Genomic DNA, 15,729 nt, shown 5'->3' with positions numbered 1-15,729 from the left:
AACAACCTTAAATATGTATATTTATGGCAGAACCCATTTAATATATGTATAACAATGGGCTATTTATAGGTCTGAAGCATCTGTGCCGTAATAGGTTTCTAAAGAGTAGGTAGCTGAAGAGGCCTACAGAATCCTGATGCTATAAAGTCAAGACCAGCATAAACCATTAAGTGGTGGTCTTTATTGTAAACTACAATATATCTTAGCCCAGTGGTTCCCAAGTTTGTTTGTTATTCAGAAATTCTGAAAAAAATCTAGTAAAATAGTAATGAGCAGTAAATTGTGCTGCCCTGTCATCCTTAGGCTCGGTTATGTGGAGGTGGACAGGTTTGCACTTCTGTTTGTTCACATTTTTACATTACATTGACTATAAATAATTTGATTTGGTGCTGGACCACCAACCTGAGGCACCCCGGCAAGTGTCCCGTGGCACCCCAGGGTGCCACGGCGCACAGTTTAGGAACCACTGTCTTAGCCTGTTGTAAAGGAATAGAATGGTCATGCTTCCACCAGCATATTAAATACCTTTTTTATCTTTTACATTGAAATCATAAAAAATAAAATGTGTGTTGCCTGGAGCTGTACACTGACTTGCTGAAACATTTCGCTGCTAAAACCCTTTCACTTGTTCTCATGTGTTGATGATTGAAATTGGTTGGAATGTTTCTAATCATTGACTAACATCAAACTCAAGTGTGGACAGGCCGTCTCCGAGAGTGCGTTAACGATTTAATGCTGACAATATTTTCTGCATGAGGTTGATTTGCCTATGTATCAATGAGCATTCAGGATTGTGCCTCTACCTGTGTGTGTGCGTGCGTGTGTGTGTGTTTTGTATGTGCCAGCCGTCTGCTACTCATGGAGTATATGTCTTGGTCTTCACAGATGCTGCTACAAGAACTCAAAAGCCTAAAAATTCAAGTGGAGGAACTGGAAAATGAAAGAACGCAATATGAATGGAAACTAAAAGCAACAAAAGTGAGTGAATAGTTAGTCCTTTTTGTTTCCTATTTAGAACTAATAATCAGTCGGCATTAGAATCTTACTGCAAAAGGTGTCTGCTAGCTACCAAGCGGGGAGTTGTATCAACCCTTCTACAGAGGTCATCAGGTGGAGAATTTGTCCATTGCAACCAATCAGCTTATAGCTATCAATTTATAGAATGTACTTTATAAATAATAGCTGGAAGCAACTTCCCCACCTGTCCTCTGTGGGAGGTCTGATGTATCTACCCCAAGTTCTGATGTAGCAGCTCATTCACGATCTATCTGATTACCTTGGAAACTGTAGTTCCAAAGATCTGGTGATTCAATACCATGGTACGTTATAAGTATTCCATATAGGTCATTTATGGGCCAAATCAACTTGTGTGCTCTTCATACATCTGGTTTAGCGCTGTAGAGAAGCTGGCTTTTATTGTACTGGAATGGGCTTCAGACTTTTCATCGTAGATTTTACTCCCCCAACTGTTCTGCAGACTTCCCACCTCAGACTGATTGTGGAGCTCCTGATATCCTTGATGATTAGAATGTATTTGAAGTGCATAACACTACACCAGTATTTATTAGTCTGTATTTTAGTGAAGGTGCTGCAAGACTTCATGAGGTCTGTAACTGGACATTTTATCAGAGCAATAAACTGAGCCCAATCCATGTAAAAGTCAATCCTTGGTAAATTGGGTGCGTAGTGGTCTGCACACACCGTAGGTTTTACCAAACAGTCTTCAATCAAAATAGATAAATAAATTTAAAAAAAATAGCAAACAAAAAAAAAAGTCATTCATTTAAATTCTGAATTGTTTGAATGAGACCTTTTCTAAATGTATTGGCACCATTCAATGAAATGCATAAAACATTTCTGAAGTCATCACAATTTGCAATGTTTACGTTTATATAGTACTAGTTGCAATATCTAGATTTGTTTGTATTGTGTAAGTAGGCTCCTACATTTGTCAGATTCATTTTGCTCTATAATACGCTACTCTGTGGGCGGTATCCAATTGGCGCCGATATATTTTCGGGGGCAAAAAAACAGGGATTTTCCGCCGATAATCCCCGTTTTCGCAGATTTTTATTTTTACCCTATCCTATTTATTTCGAGTGAACAAATAGGATAATTATTCTGAAAACACACAGATCCATGAACTTATCACGGATCCTATGTGGTTTCGCCATTGCGCTGGCGAAATCATGGCACTTCTCGGGGATTTTAGGACACTTCAGGTCCCAGAAAAAAATCACTGATCAGTGCTGGCATCGGGCCGGACTTCATGGCTAACTGGATAGCCCTGGGGGATCCATTAGCGCCCAGATAATTTCAGGCTTAATTGGATACCGCCATGTGTTTGAATATCACAACATCTGTGGTTTTGTAGAACTACTCACCCATGATCATGTGAATTTGATATATAAGTTTTTATTGCTGGTTCTCGGTCACTTATATAATTTTAAACTGCGGGCCATATTCAATTAGTTTCTCATTGGCGAGAAAGTTCCGCCTGCCCGACTTTTCGCCGCCTTCGCGTGTTTTGGCCGCAAAAACTTTTTGTGCGCGCTCTCGATTTACTTAGTATTCAATTACCAAACAGGTGAAAACGGGACCCAGCAAATGTGAACCAGCCGAAAAGTGCAGGATGAATTGGGGGTATCACTCTGTACCCCAGAAAAAGATGGGCTGACTTCGGAAATCATTATGTAGTTTAGTATTAGCCCTAATTAAGCTAGTTAGGTTTCTTAAGTGGTGGTAATTGCTTGCTATTAGCGTCAAGGTAAAAGTGGTGAAGAATGGCATAAGGCAGTGTTTTTTTGGAGAAAATAAGTAGTTCCATCAAATTTGGGGTGCTTGAAAATGGGTGCTAGCATATTTTAATGTCTGTAAAGTGAAGTTTTAGAAAAGTGAAATTCCTCCGTCATACAAGCACCTGCAATCCCAAAACACTTGGCCCCTTCTTAGAGCCCCCCAAGAAGCTTATTTCACTAGTTTTTGAAGCTGTACCCCCACTTTTTTATTTTTAGCCCCAAATCTCTAAGGCTTTTTTTGGGGTGTTCCTGGGATTTTGTTTCTTTTTTTTGGGCTGAATTGTCCTTTTGGGGGGTGTACCAAGGGTTCTGAGAGGTTTCCCAACATCTGCACCCCAAAATATAGATTTTATACTTCTTTTCTCCTGGTATTCTGCAGAGAAAAAGTATTGCCTATCTCAGTGCCTTGACTTTACGCATAGGCAAAAAAGTGATGGAATTTAATACGGAGATCTATTTTAATGTGAAATTTTCGCAAAAGAAACGGGCGAAAACGGCTTTTCACACCTAATTGAATACGGCTCTTTGTTGGAACATGGTGATTTTTAATACATTTAGTGTTGTCCAATAACCTTTATCACGGACAAAATCTGCTTAAAGTACACAGCACGTCCTTTTATGAATACGTCTTCATTATTTTCATCAGACTGGAGCCAAATTTGCTGTCTGATTACCAGCTTGCGCTCTTCCTAATATAGCCCCACTGTCTTATCTTGTGGCACAAGCACCCTCTTTTCATATTGTATTTATATTCATTCCATATTTATCTCTGTTTTCCAGGCAGAAATTGCACAACTGCAGGAGAAGTTGGCATTGAAAGATGCAGAAATCGCTCGCCTGCAAAGCCAAATTTCCTCAAGAACCACAGCACAAAATGAATCTTCAGAGAGAGGTAATGTGCGTTCTAGCTTGTCCAATTCTGTATTGCACATGCAGAGTCAGGGAATGCTCTAAACTCACCAGGAATGTGAAGATACTGTAAATAGCAAAATTAGTAAATCCTGGTTATTAAGCCATCGTCTGGATTATATACAGTTCCTCGCTGATAAAGAACCCAAAACTTAATTAAAATAATTGATAGACCAAATAAGTAGCCCTAATCTAATATTGCCGTACCTGGCAATATATAACCTAAACTAACCTCCACAAAATATAGTATGTCACCAGAACAAAATGTTCTAGATTCCCCTTATAAGCCAATGAGTGTGGTCCCAGTCTCTACAGTCCCAACAGTTAGACCAAAACTTATGTAAGGTTCTCTTGATTGCCAACCTTATAAAGCAGTTCGTGATCTTCTTCACCTAACCTACCATACATGTCCATCACCGTATACTAGGTTCCTCTTAGTTTCCTGCCCGCAAGACCTTTTGTATATCCAGTAATATCTATTCCACGCACTGCAAAGTCTGAACCATAAGACTATTACTAGATTTCTTTGTTATTATCAACCAATAAAGGTCTACACCAAATACCCCAATTCATCAGAAATAAGCAGGGGCGGGACAATGTATTAACAAGTCCCATATCGAAATTTGGTAAGGAACCGGCTTGCAATTCTCGTCTCCGTAGAGCTGAGCTGGGGCCTCTTGGAAACATGCTTGGTCTGGCCTTGTTCAGAAGAGGTCTCCACTCTGTAAGGCAGGGGTTCCCAACCACGGTCCTCAAGGCACACTAACAGTTCAGGTTTTAAGGATAGCCATACGTGAGCACAGGTGACTTAGGGGGTCATTCAGACCCACTCGCGAGCGTCAGTACGCTCGCAAGTGGGTCGATGTTCCCCACTGCGCATGCGCACGACGGAGGGAGCTCCGTCGTGCGCATGCGCGAGACCCGGCGAGCGACGGGCTTTCCATCGCTCGGGGTCTCGCACCAAAGGGGGCATGCTGTCGATGTTGATTGACAGCACGCCCCCTTTGGTAGGCGTGCCGGGGGCGTGCCTGCCAGACGGAGGCGTTCCCATGACATCACTAGTGATGTCATGGGAGTGATTTTGGCTCTGATAGAGCCAAAATCACTCCTGGCCTTGCGGCTGGGAAACCCGACCGCAGGGTTTCCCTCGCAAGTCCGATGGTCACGATGGTCAAGACCATCGCGACCATCTTTTTGCAAGCTCGTATATGCTGTGGGTGGTGATGGAGGAGGAGGGCCCTGATTCAGAGCGAGCGCTCTGGTCAGAGCGTCCGGTTCTGAATCAGGGCCTTAATTAGTACCTCAGTTATTTTGATTTGACCATCTGTGCTGTAGCATGGATATCACTAAAACCAGCACTGTTAGTGTGCCTTGAGGTCTGAGGTTGGGAATCGCTGCTGTAAGGCCTTGAATGGGGGCAACTCCACAATGCCAGTCCCTCCTATCCGCCAAGCCCTGTCGCCACTGCACCATCCATAAATCTGCCCCCGAGCATTAGTTTTGTTTTACGTTCCTCTTGGAATAAGATATTGATATCTGTTATATGACTGCCTCCGTACCAACCAGAACAGTTGATGTTATTTTTTCTGCAGCACTACAATAGGGGTAGAGTATAACAAAGAAAGGGGGGGTGGGTAGTTGATATCCCAAATATGAACTGAACAATAAAATCCCCATTATTTAAATAAGAATAAACAATGCATATTTTACATAACAATGTAACTTTGCATTATTTTGCTTTCTTTACCTTTTCCCATCACGTAGAAGAAGTATTTAGGAGGAGGATAAAAGAGAAACGTAAGCCACTGTCATTTTTCATTCTTGTCCTCCCCTGTTGTCTATAATGCTACATTGTTGCAATAACCTGTTGTTCTATGTCACTGATTGCAATTTACTAGCAGCAAACAGACCTCTAACATTAACTTTGCTTCCTACTACCCTCTCTCCCCCTGATTCTGCAAAATCACTTTATTAAGCGGTGAATTAATATCACGGTTTTCAGACCTCTTGAATGAGCAGGTGGTTGTTTGGTTGTCGTGTTGTCCACTGTGTTTTTGTTTCTATATACTGTACAGTATTGCTCAGAAATAACCATTTAGATAATTTTGTGCCATGTTGCAAACACATTGGCGACAACCAGACCTTACAGTACGGCAAACCCAGTAGCAGTTGTTTTTTTTTTTTTTTTTTTGAGCATTTTACAGTACTTTCATCAAGGGGTGTATCTAGGGATCCAAGCGCCCCTGACAATGTAATGTACTGGCGCCCCGCTACCCCCCTTATGCAGTGCCCCCAGTAGTAATCCCCCAGTAGTAATCCCCCCTATGCTGCATTGCCCCCAGTAGTAGCCCCCCTATACAGTGCCCGCAGTAGTAATCCCCCCTATGCTGCATTGCCCCCAGTAGTAGCCCCCTATACAGTGCCCCCAGTAGTAATCCCCCCTATGCTGCATTGCCCCCAGTAGTAGTTCCCCCCTATACAGTGCCAATAGTAGTAGACCCCAGTAGTACTCCCCCTTATACAGTGCCCTCAGTAATAGTACCCAGTAGTAGTCCCCCCTATACATTGCCCCCAGTAGTCGCCCCCTAAACAGTGCCCCCAGTAGTGGCCACCCCCCATAAATTGCCCCCAGTAGTGGCCACCCCAATACAGTACAGTAGCGGGCACACCCCCATAAAGTGCCCCAGTAGCGGACACCCCTATTTCAGTGCCCCCCCCTGTAGTGCCAGGCTTACACACACACACACACACACACACAAAGAACAAAAAAAAAATTCAACTTACCTGGTCCCCGCTCCTGACGCGACCGCTGCTGTCCGAGTCCCGGCCGCTCTTCTCCTGCATGGGAGAGACGTCATGACGTATGACGTCTCTCCCGTCACATGCTGCGGGGGGAGCCGGCACACGGAGCTCATGAGTGAGCTCCAGCCGGCTCCCTCCGTGGACGATGCAGCAGCTAATGAGTCTGTCTGACACTCACTAGCTGGCTGCTATTACAAACACACAGCCGCCGCTGGCCGCTGTCTGTTTGCAAACTGTGTAGGGCAGACCGCTATCACTGCGGTCTGCCCTACACTTGTGGGGCCGAGGGACTTGTCCACCCCTTGGCTACTGGTGGCACTGCCGGGCGGCACCCCCCCTTTGGTCGGCGCCCCTGGCGAGTGCCATCCTGGCCAATGGGTAGATAAGCCCCTGCGTTTCATCCTATTTGGCACAAGGCTTGATCAACATTTTCAGGACTGCTAAATCCCTTCCTTCTTTGCAGGATGCGGTGACAAAAATAACCCCAGTGCCACAAATGTGTTAAACACACTTTATCGCCCCCAGTTCACATTAAGGGGCCTAGTTACTAAGCAGTGTTAGGAGACAGAGTGAAAAGTGAGAAGTCTGTGATAAGTGCCAGCCAATCAGCTCCCAACTGTCATCTCACAGGCTGTGTTTGAATGACAGTTGGGAGCTGATTGGCTGGTACCTTATCACTTTCTTATCACTTTTCACTCTGTCTCCTAACACTGCTTAGTAACTAGACCCCTAAGCCACATAGAAGCCCTAGTTCACATTATGCCATAGTGCCTCCCATATTGGTTATGTAGCAATGTGTGGGGACCCCAGTTGCTCTGTTGTTAATCCGGCACTGCTCATCGTATCCCCATGATTTGCTGAATCTCTGATCAGAACTCATGATTTCTAGGACCAGTATACAGTAACTGCTGTGATGTGTGTGAAGGGCATTGATGTTGGCTCGGATTGATATTGGTCCTGGAACTCTGAGGCATCTTTCAGTATCATTATAATGTACAGCAGGGGACAAGCTATTCTTTATAACATGTCATTTGTACTGTATCTGTCTGGCGTAGAGTATTTCAATATTTTTGCTGCTCTGCAGCGCGGGATCCTTTTGCAGCACAAAACTGCCCATCAGGTACTAATCGGAGCAATGCTTATTTAAATTGCAAATTGAAAAGATCTTGGGAACATTAATCCTTCTAAAATACAGCATGGAGTGTCTCCTGCGTGTTGGCCATGAATGTGCTAAGCAGGACAGAAGCATTTTGTCATCCATGATACCGAAGACCTCTATATATTACCCTTTGGCTATAGTGGGGATGTACACATGGTCCAGCACTCTGGCTTGGGTACAGGATCCCGGTGGTCGGGATGCCAATGGTCAGAATACTGACAGCGGCAGCCTGACAGTCAGAATATGATGCATGCAGGTAAGTACACGAATCCTAAAGCCTTACCCTCCACCTAACCCACCGTTCATGCAGCCTAACCCTCCCTTCCCGCATCCTAACCCTAAACCCTCCACCTGTCGGGATGTCGGAGATCGGGATTTTTTGAGCTGGGATTCTAACCGACGGCATGCCGACTACATCCCCTCTGGACGGTGTTGCAGAGTGAATGGACAGATTTCAATGGCATGAACTGGTGGCACGCCAAGGTCTGCTGTGATGAATAAATTGGAGCTAGTAGGGGGTGGTGGGCTATTGACGCCTGACAATTCTATTTGAGAAAGTTCAGTTAGATCCTGTTTCAAAAAAATATGGGTGTATTAAACAGTGTTTGGAATTGTTATACAGTATTCAACTCTATGGCATCATAACAATTATTTGAGTCCTATTACCATATCCAATACTTTTGCCATTTTGCTAAATCACTGGGTATAACTATAGGGAGATTCACTTTTAATAAAAGTCACTTAGGACTCCTAAAGCCATACTTGCCGACTTTTGACGTTTCAGGTAGATTGTGAAAGCAACACCTATGAGCGCGCAGTAAAGTGGGCGTGTACTGCTACATCTGAGAGGCGGGTCATAAAATTGATTTAAATCCAAATGAGCCCCAAGATCTATTTGTTGATGAAAACACACTGATACTTTTCAGAAAATTCATGTAGCCATAGGGATCATTGGGGGAGATGTATTATAGCGGCACTTAACGTGCTGCTATAATACGCTTCCTGCTTCGCCTCTTTACCGAGATGTATGAACTTCTCATTGGCCGGAGTGGGGGAGCATTAACTCCCCCCTTCAGCGATCCCCGCTAGAGACTACAACGCATCAGCCTAGTGCTGAAGCGCTGTGTCTCAGTCCCGGCCGGCTCCACTGAGCATGCGCGGGATCTCGCAAGTATCGCAACATCCCGCGTGCAGCCCCCGCAGCAGGGACAGCGCTGTCCCTGCTGTGGGGATAGGGCATCGCCAGGCAGCTACAGTGGACGGAACGGTTAGGAGATCTGACCGTTCATGCATGGCCCAGGCTATCGGTGCTTCTATCTCATTTACCGCCAAACCCCCCGATAATACATCGGGGAGAAGCGGTATCAGCGCACATAACGTGTGCTGATAACGCTTAATACATCTCCCCCATTGTGCCTTATAATTAATGCAGGGAACATACTAATGATTCCATTTGAATGTAAATATCTCTCTTTTTTTTTTTTTTTCTATGACAGCTACATAATGGGGGTAAGGTGCAATCAGGGAGATTGCTACTGTTTCAGGGAGAGTCTCATCAGGTAGCACTTCCCATTATATATATTCAGGGCGTGCAGTCCAGGAATCTTTCCTACAGAGTCGGCAGGTATGCCTAAAACTGCACCACAACCTGCTCATGTACATTCTTCCCCTAGTCGGAGTCCCGGGAGAATCACCATCACCATGCAGCGGGTTTTCCTGGAGCTCCAACAGCTCTGTAATATTGATCTGGCAAAATGATCTCATGTCTCATTTTAAAAATGGTGTGTGTCGGGGAGAAGAGGGGGTGGAGGGGGGAGGTAGTAAATGTCTTGATCGTGCAATGTTTCTGGTTTGTACACTTACACCTTTTGGCCAGGGCTGTGTGATTATCCCAATACTGATGCTTTATGAGTCAATGTATTATTTATTAGTAATAAATTATTACCAGTTATTTATATAGTGCGCACATATTCCACAGCGCTTCACAGAGAATATTTGGCCTTTGACATCAGTCCCTGTCCCAGAGAAGCTTATAATCTATGGTCCTGATTCAGAGCCGCTCGTTCGCTCCGAGCGATGTTCGCACAACTGCGCATGCGTATGGGTTGTATGCGTGAACCAGTCATTGCGGTCAGAAATTGTGTGCTCGCAAAATAGCGAATGCCTGCTAATTTGAGTGACAGGATGAGGCGTTTGTGGGTGGTAACAGGGGAAAGTGCTTGAAAACGGGGAGTGGAGATCCGAACGCAGGCGTGCCAAACGGTCAAAACGGACGTTTTAAGGGTGTGCATAATTAACAAAGCAGCGTCATCGACCACGTCACTTGGTTGTCTTTTAGTCTGAACTGCTCGCATGATTGCGGTAGGAAAATGCTACCACAAGCACTGCGAGCAGTTCATACGCCTTTCGATGTACTCGATTAATCTAATAAATAGCGGAGATGACGTAGGATGCGAGCGGCCAGGGGGCGTTTTTTTTAAAATAGCGAGCGCATGTTTCGTTTGCTCGTTCAGACATAGAGGCATCAACAGACCGCAAAGAGCGAGCGCTCAATTTAAATATCCGGCCCTTTTTTCTGAACGAGCGTCCGCAAATAGCATCCGGCTCTGAATCAGGCCCAGTGTTCCCTACCATTTGCACACACACTAGGGGTAATTTGTGTTGGAAGCCAATTAACCTAACTGTATATTTTTGGAGTGTGGGAGGACACCGGAGCACCCGCAGGAAACCCACGCAAGCACAGGGAGAATATACAAACTCCATGTATGTTGATGTTGAGCAATGAGACCCCACAGGATTTACTGTATCTTTATCTCCCAATTTTTTTTCCTTTATACTGGTAATTACATTAGATAAAAATTCAATTATGTCCATAAGTACAAAGCAAGTAATGCGTCAGGGGGTGGAGCGTGAATATATTTTAAGCTTGGAAAAATGTGCAGACGCTTATGCATACACGCAGATTTTGGGCATTTGCAGACCGGAATGCATCTTGATTGCATCTGGAACGTGGCACGTGGGTTAAAAACATTCTAATTTTGTGTGCGCTTATTTCAGGTGTAACTTGTGCCTGTTTTGCACCTTGCTTTCATGGAAGCTCCCAATTGTAACAAATGAGGGTTTAATTTTTCTCAATATTTTGATTTATTTCTTCAAATTTTTTGTGCACCAATTACACGGTTTTATTATGTATTCGCACCAGTCTAGGTATAAATTGTAGCCTAAGCAAGTTTGTCTAAAGAGAGGAAACCTCTAATGCACTTTACCAATCGCTGGAAAAGAACTCAACTAAATCTGGGTACACACTGACAGATACATTGGCCGATCAATTGATCGGCCAATGTAAACTGCTGCTCGTCGGCCAGTGTGTACCTGCGATATCCCGGTGAACGTCGGCGTTCACCGACATATTGCATTGGCTGTGCTGCACAGCCGATGGACAGATATGTCCATCGGCAGGTGTGGTACGGGTGGTCTGCATCTGGGTGCCTCCCCCCCCGGGCGCCGGGACTCGAGGGCACAAGCAGATGATGGCCGTTCAGTGTGTATGAACGACCATCATCTGCAGATATATCTGTCAGGTGTGTACCCACCTTTAGACATTGTTTTACTGCATTTAATGGAACACTTGATTGTATTTAAATTCACTGCTTAGTTGCCCTAAAGGAATCTGTGCTTTCAGCAAATCTGATCACCGTGTTGTATGATTATTTTTAAGTCTACTAATTTGTTTTAGTTTTTTTTTTTTTTTACATTTGATGTTCTAAAAATTGAAAAGTAATACCAAACCTTCATGTTTTTGACCAACAGATCATGAAGTGCAGCGACTAAAGTTGGGAATGGAGACTCTGCTAGCTGTAAATGAAGAAAAGGTGACCTCGTTAGGGCTGCATGTACAGTATTGGCCCTCTAGACACATGCCTAGGGCATCACTGATCAAAATGAGCGCAGGATTTGTTTTTTTAGTTCTCTGCATGCTATAGGGGGCTATAATTGCCCATTAGGAGACAGTTGGCAACTTTTGTGATCCGGGCTCCCGTCACATATCAGAAAATTGTGTGTTGGCAGTGACTGGTGGGCTTTGTGTGTCTGATGTGGGTGCAGCTCTATAGATCTAATGATTTATGGAGTATTATTATTTCTAGAGCTAGATTCAGGCACAACACAGTGCGCAATGCAGAGCATATTCTAGTGAGCGGAGAGACCACTTTTGCACAGTCCTAAACACTTATCTCCTAAAGCATACAGACCGCACCTTGCCCGGTAATTTCTCCTACGATGTGTTTTCTACACTGATACTGATTATGATGAAGATCTGCAATTTTGACACATTAACTTTCATTTCACATATCACGGCAATAGGAGGCTTTTTTGAGGCAATTTAACATGGTCTCTTGCCAAGACACTGGGTTCAAGAAGAGCCCATCTTGGCGAAGATTCTGCAGATGTCTACATTGCTCCATGTCAACGCTTCCATAGTGTCGACATAACTGTTGACATTATGGTGTTGACATTGATTGACGTTATTATTATGCTTTATTTATATGGTTCCACAAGGGGTCTGCAGTGCCTTTCAAAGTACAGAAACGGTATGATCAACACAAGAACACAGTCACTTACAGTACAGGACATGGCAGGACATGGAGATGGTTTATACACTTTACTGCATCAGCTGTCATAATACCCAAGGTTTATGTGCTATTGTAGGCAGTGGGGAGGAGATGATGGTGTAAGTGAGGGAAGGCAAAGCACATGAGGGAAGAGGGCCCTGCTCGTGAGAGATTAGTCTACATTGTCAATGTTGACACAATGATTGCATCCCCCTCTCCCTGCTGTCTCGCATGCCTCATCTCTAATCCCTTAGGGGTCTATTTACTAAGTCTTGGATGGAGATAAGGTGCCAGCCAATCAGCTCCTGTCATTTTTCAAACACAGCCTGTGACATGGCAGTTAGGTGAGATATACTAAGCCATGGAGAGTGATGAACTACTGACCAATCAGCTCCTACCTACTATGTTAAATGATGTGTTTGAAAAATGACAGGAGCTGATTGGTTGGTAGTTTACCACTCTCCACTTTATCACTCTCCAGGGCTTAGTACATCTGCCCCTTAGGTTCTGTTTGGCTGGTACTTTATCTCCATTCACTTTATCTACAGTAAAGGCTTAGTAAATAGACCCCTGTCTCTTATCTCCGCTTGTCCCAACTTTTCCCTCCCCAGCCCCTGTATCCTCCTCTCTCCTGTTACCTCTGCATGTCTATATCTTGCCTACTGCCAACTCTGAAAGTTAGTTTTGGAGTTTAGTGTTTAGAAGCAACATTGTATATTTTGTACCTATTTATACAACTTTTTATTGTTGTTTTATGTATGAACGTGTTGTGTATAAGGAGGGTTTAAATGTTCTCTATAAAGGGTCAACAGCACAAATCCTGGTGTGTAGCTCGCTGCTGGCCAATTGATATTTCTAAAGTTGCAGCAAATGGCCATTGGCTTTTAATTTGGCTGTCAGAAATGTATTAATCATTGTCAGTTAGACGCCTTACTTTCTCATCATCTGTTATACGTCTCAGGGCTGCCATGGGAGATTTCACACCCCGGTACTTGGTGTGGCAAGGCCAACATGTGGGGTCATTGGGAATAATGGGCCCCTTCCAGATGTGGGGGTTGTGATCATGCCCCCCCATTTTTTATGCTGCACACTATAGAGGCACTTTCCTCCATGGCATGCGGTAATGGAAAACTTCCCTGAGGGTGGGAGGAGCAGTGAGACTAGGCATTAGACCGCTAGGCCACACGCTTCACCCATTACTACAGTACTGTAGTTCCTAAAGTAATGAAACCACTACAGTGTCCAAGTCTGGGACAGTGCCGACAGTACTTACATTGGCGCAAGTGTGCAATTTCAACCGCACAGTCAGTGTGTAATACAGAGCTTAATGATTTAAAACTTTATTAGACATTCTTCTACCGCTTTATTATACATTCCTGATTCCATGTGGAAAATGCTGCACTACTGTATAGTGTACCGAATCACCGCTTCTGGCAGCCAATCATCAGGCGGTGATACAGAACATGCATTGGAAATCAGACGCATGCGCTGTGTAGTGTAGGACAAGTGACACCTGGTGGACAAAAAGTTGTATTACACGTTATGACTTTTTTCCAGCGCTATGCTACATTACGAAACTTTCTGTCTGGTGCGACTCATGGCATGGTGTGTGGCGCGCTTCATAGCGTATGGAGCAACAAACTAGCTGGGCACATCTGTACCCCCACAAATTAGGATAAACTGATGGTGGGACAGCAGGCCAGTATTCCAATATTGGAACTGTGCCGCCAAAAGTGGGACGGTTAGGAGGTATGCGTACATAAGTTTTCTAGGAACTGTTCTTACCGGTCTTCTTGTGTTCCATTGAGTATTGTAAGGAAGGACATGTTATTAATATGTATTGGGAAAAAATAATCCATTGTTGATAGCAGATCAGTGGAGATATTTATAAATTTTTGGAGAGAAATAAAGTGGAGAGAGGCAAAGTACCAACCTATCAGCTCCTGACAGGCTGTGCTGGAAAAATGTCAGTTAGAAGATGATTGGTTGGTTCTTTCTAGGAAATCAGTTTCATACTAAAAATGTATTTACCAGCTATTTGATACATACCTGTCACCACCTCGCAATGGAGTCTGCATCTTTTTGCGCCAATTGAATATTCAGCCAATGAATTCACTCGGCACTGGTGTTGTTACTGAAGCACTTTGTGTACGTGAGGGCTTTGCACCCCCTACCTCAGTGACATTGGCTCCCAATGAATTCACTGATTAAATCTAGTCTCTGTTCACAAAATGTCGGCATCCGCTGTGTGCAGGTGAGGGGGACACTAAGTGACTGTTGTGTTTTGCTGTGTTGGGGACTTGGCAGTGAGTGAGTGAGGAAGACGTGGCATCTACTCCGGCACAAGTTGTCCCAGGGAAATATTTAAGCAATAAGCTGACAGCTCAAAGTGCTGGAAACAATTTTCTGCAGAAGTTCAGTTTACAGTGTCTTATATCTGCAACTGTTGTTGTGTGTTTAGTAGTGTAATGGGCATCAGTATATCAACAGTGTTTTGTAAGTACGCCGAAGAGTGTCCATGCTGGGGGATATATCACACTGTGCCAACTGTCCGAGACAATAACAACATATGCTAAAAATTGCATCTTGCACACAAAAAAATATATAGGTATTTTATCTAGATGGGGGTAGGGCATGTAGTCTGGAAGCTGACGGTCTAAATGCCGACCGCCGGCTTCCAGACTCTCTAATCCCGGCGTGGAACTAATGACAGGCATAGAAAACTCGACGCCTGTCATTAACCATACGCCGAAAGACCTACGCCGGGCATACGGAATGAAGGTAAGCCGGGTGCGGACAGCTGCGGGGGGGGGGGGGAGGGTTAGGTTTTGGGCTCCCGGAGGGGACAGGGTTAGCCACCCCCCCGGGAGGGTTAGGTTTAGGCTAGGGGAAGGGGGGGTTAGGGTTAGGTACCCCCGGGGGAGGTTAGGATTAGGCACCCCGCAGGAGACTTAGGTTTAGGCAGCGGGGAAGGGGGGGGTTAGGTTTAGGCACTTAGAGGGGGGATTAGGGTTAGGCACTTAGAGAGGAGGTTAGGGTTAGGCACCGCTAAGGGAGGGTTAGGGGGTAGAATTAGGTTAGCGATACTTACCTTAGGGACGATCAGGATCTTCACCCTTGCCGGGCTGCCGCTGTCGGGATTTGAACCGCCGGCCATGTGGCCGGCGGTAAAATACCTGCTACACCCAGGGATAGTGGTGTTATATCTTGCATATTGTCTCATTTGGCCCCTCCCCTATAATGTATTGCGGCATCGCACAATGAGCTAACGTGTTTTGCCAAGAATTGCATCAGCGCAACTCCCGCCTTGCCCAATTCACTAATGGTGAGCAGGATGTGGGAGGGTGCTCCACTGTTCTGGGACTCCAGGAGACTCCACACAAAAAATCTCACATCTCCCTGACTTTCCGCACTCTAAGAATGCATCTTACAAAGGTTCATGTTATTAGTA

At 44.7% G+C, this 15,729-nt stretch overlaps 1 protein-coding gene across 8 annotated transcripts in view; it reads left to right on the top strand.

Annotated features, from left to right (window-relative positions):
• The window catches only part of PPFIBP2 (PPFIB scaffold protein 2), a 234,536-nt gene that overhangs the window by 178,120 nt on the left and 40,687 nt on the right, over positions 1 to 15,729 (top strand). For 7 of the 8 annotated variants that reach the window (XM_088449007.1, XM_088449014.1, XM_088449010.1 and 4 more), the window contains 4 exons: positions 886 to 978; positions 3,579 to 3,690; positions 5,472 to 5,504; positions 11,479 to 11,540. In XM_088449007.1, coding sequence (XP_088305133.1) covers positions 886 to 978; positions 3,579 to 3,690; positions 5,472 to 5,504; positions 11,479 to 11,540 — 300 coding nt within the window. The remainder of the gene's footprint in view (positions 1 to 885; positions 979 to 3,578; positions 3,691 to 5,471; positions 5,505 to 11,478; positions 11,541 to 15,729) is intronic. The other variant, XM_088449009.1, reaches the window with a different exon arrangement.

This window comes from Taudactylus pleione, unplaced genomic scaffold (assembly GCF_031769625.1).
Source record: "Taudactylus pleione unplaced genomic scaffold, aTauple2 ptg000475l, whole genome shotgun sequence".
Classification (NCBI taxonomy): Eukaryota; Metazoa; Chordata; class Amphibia; order Anura; family Myobatrachidae; genus Taudactylus; species Taudactylus pleione.
Note: the sequence above shows the minus strand (reverse complement) of the source record. Positions and strands in the feature narration are given on the sequence as shown.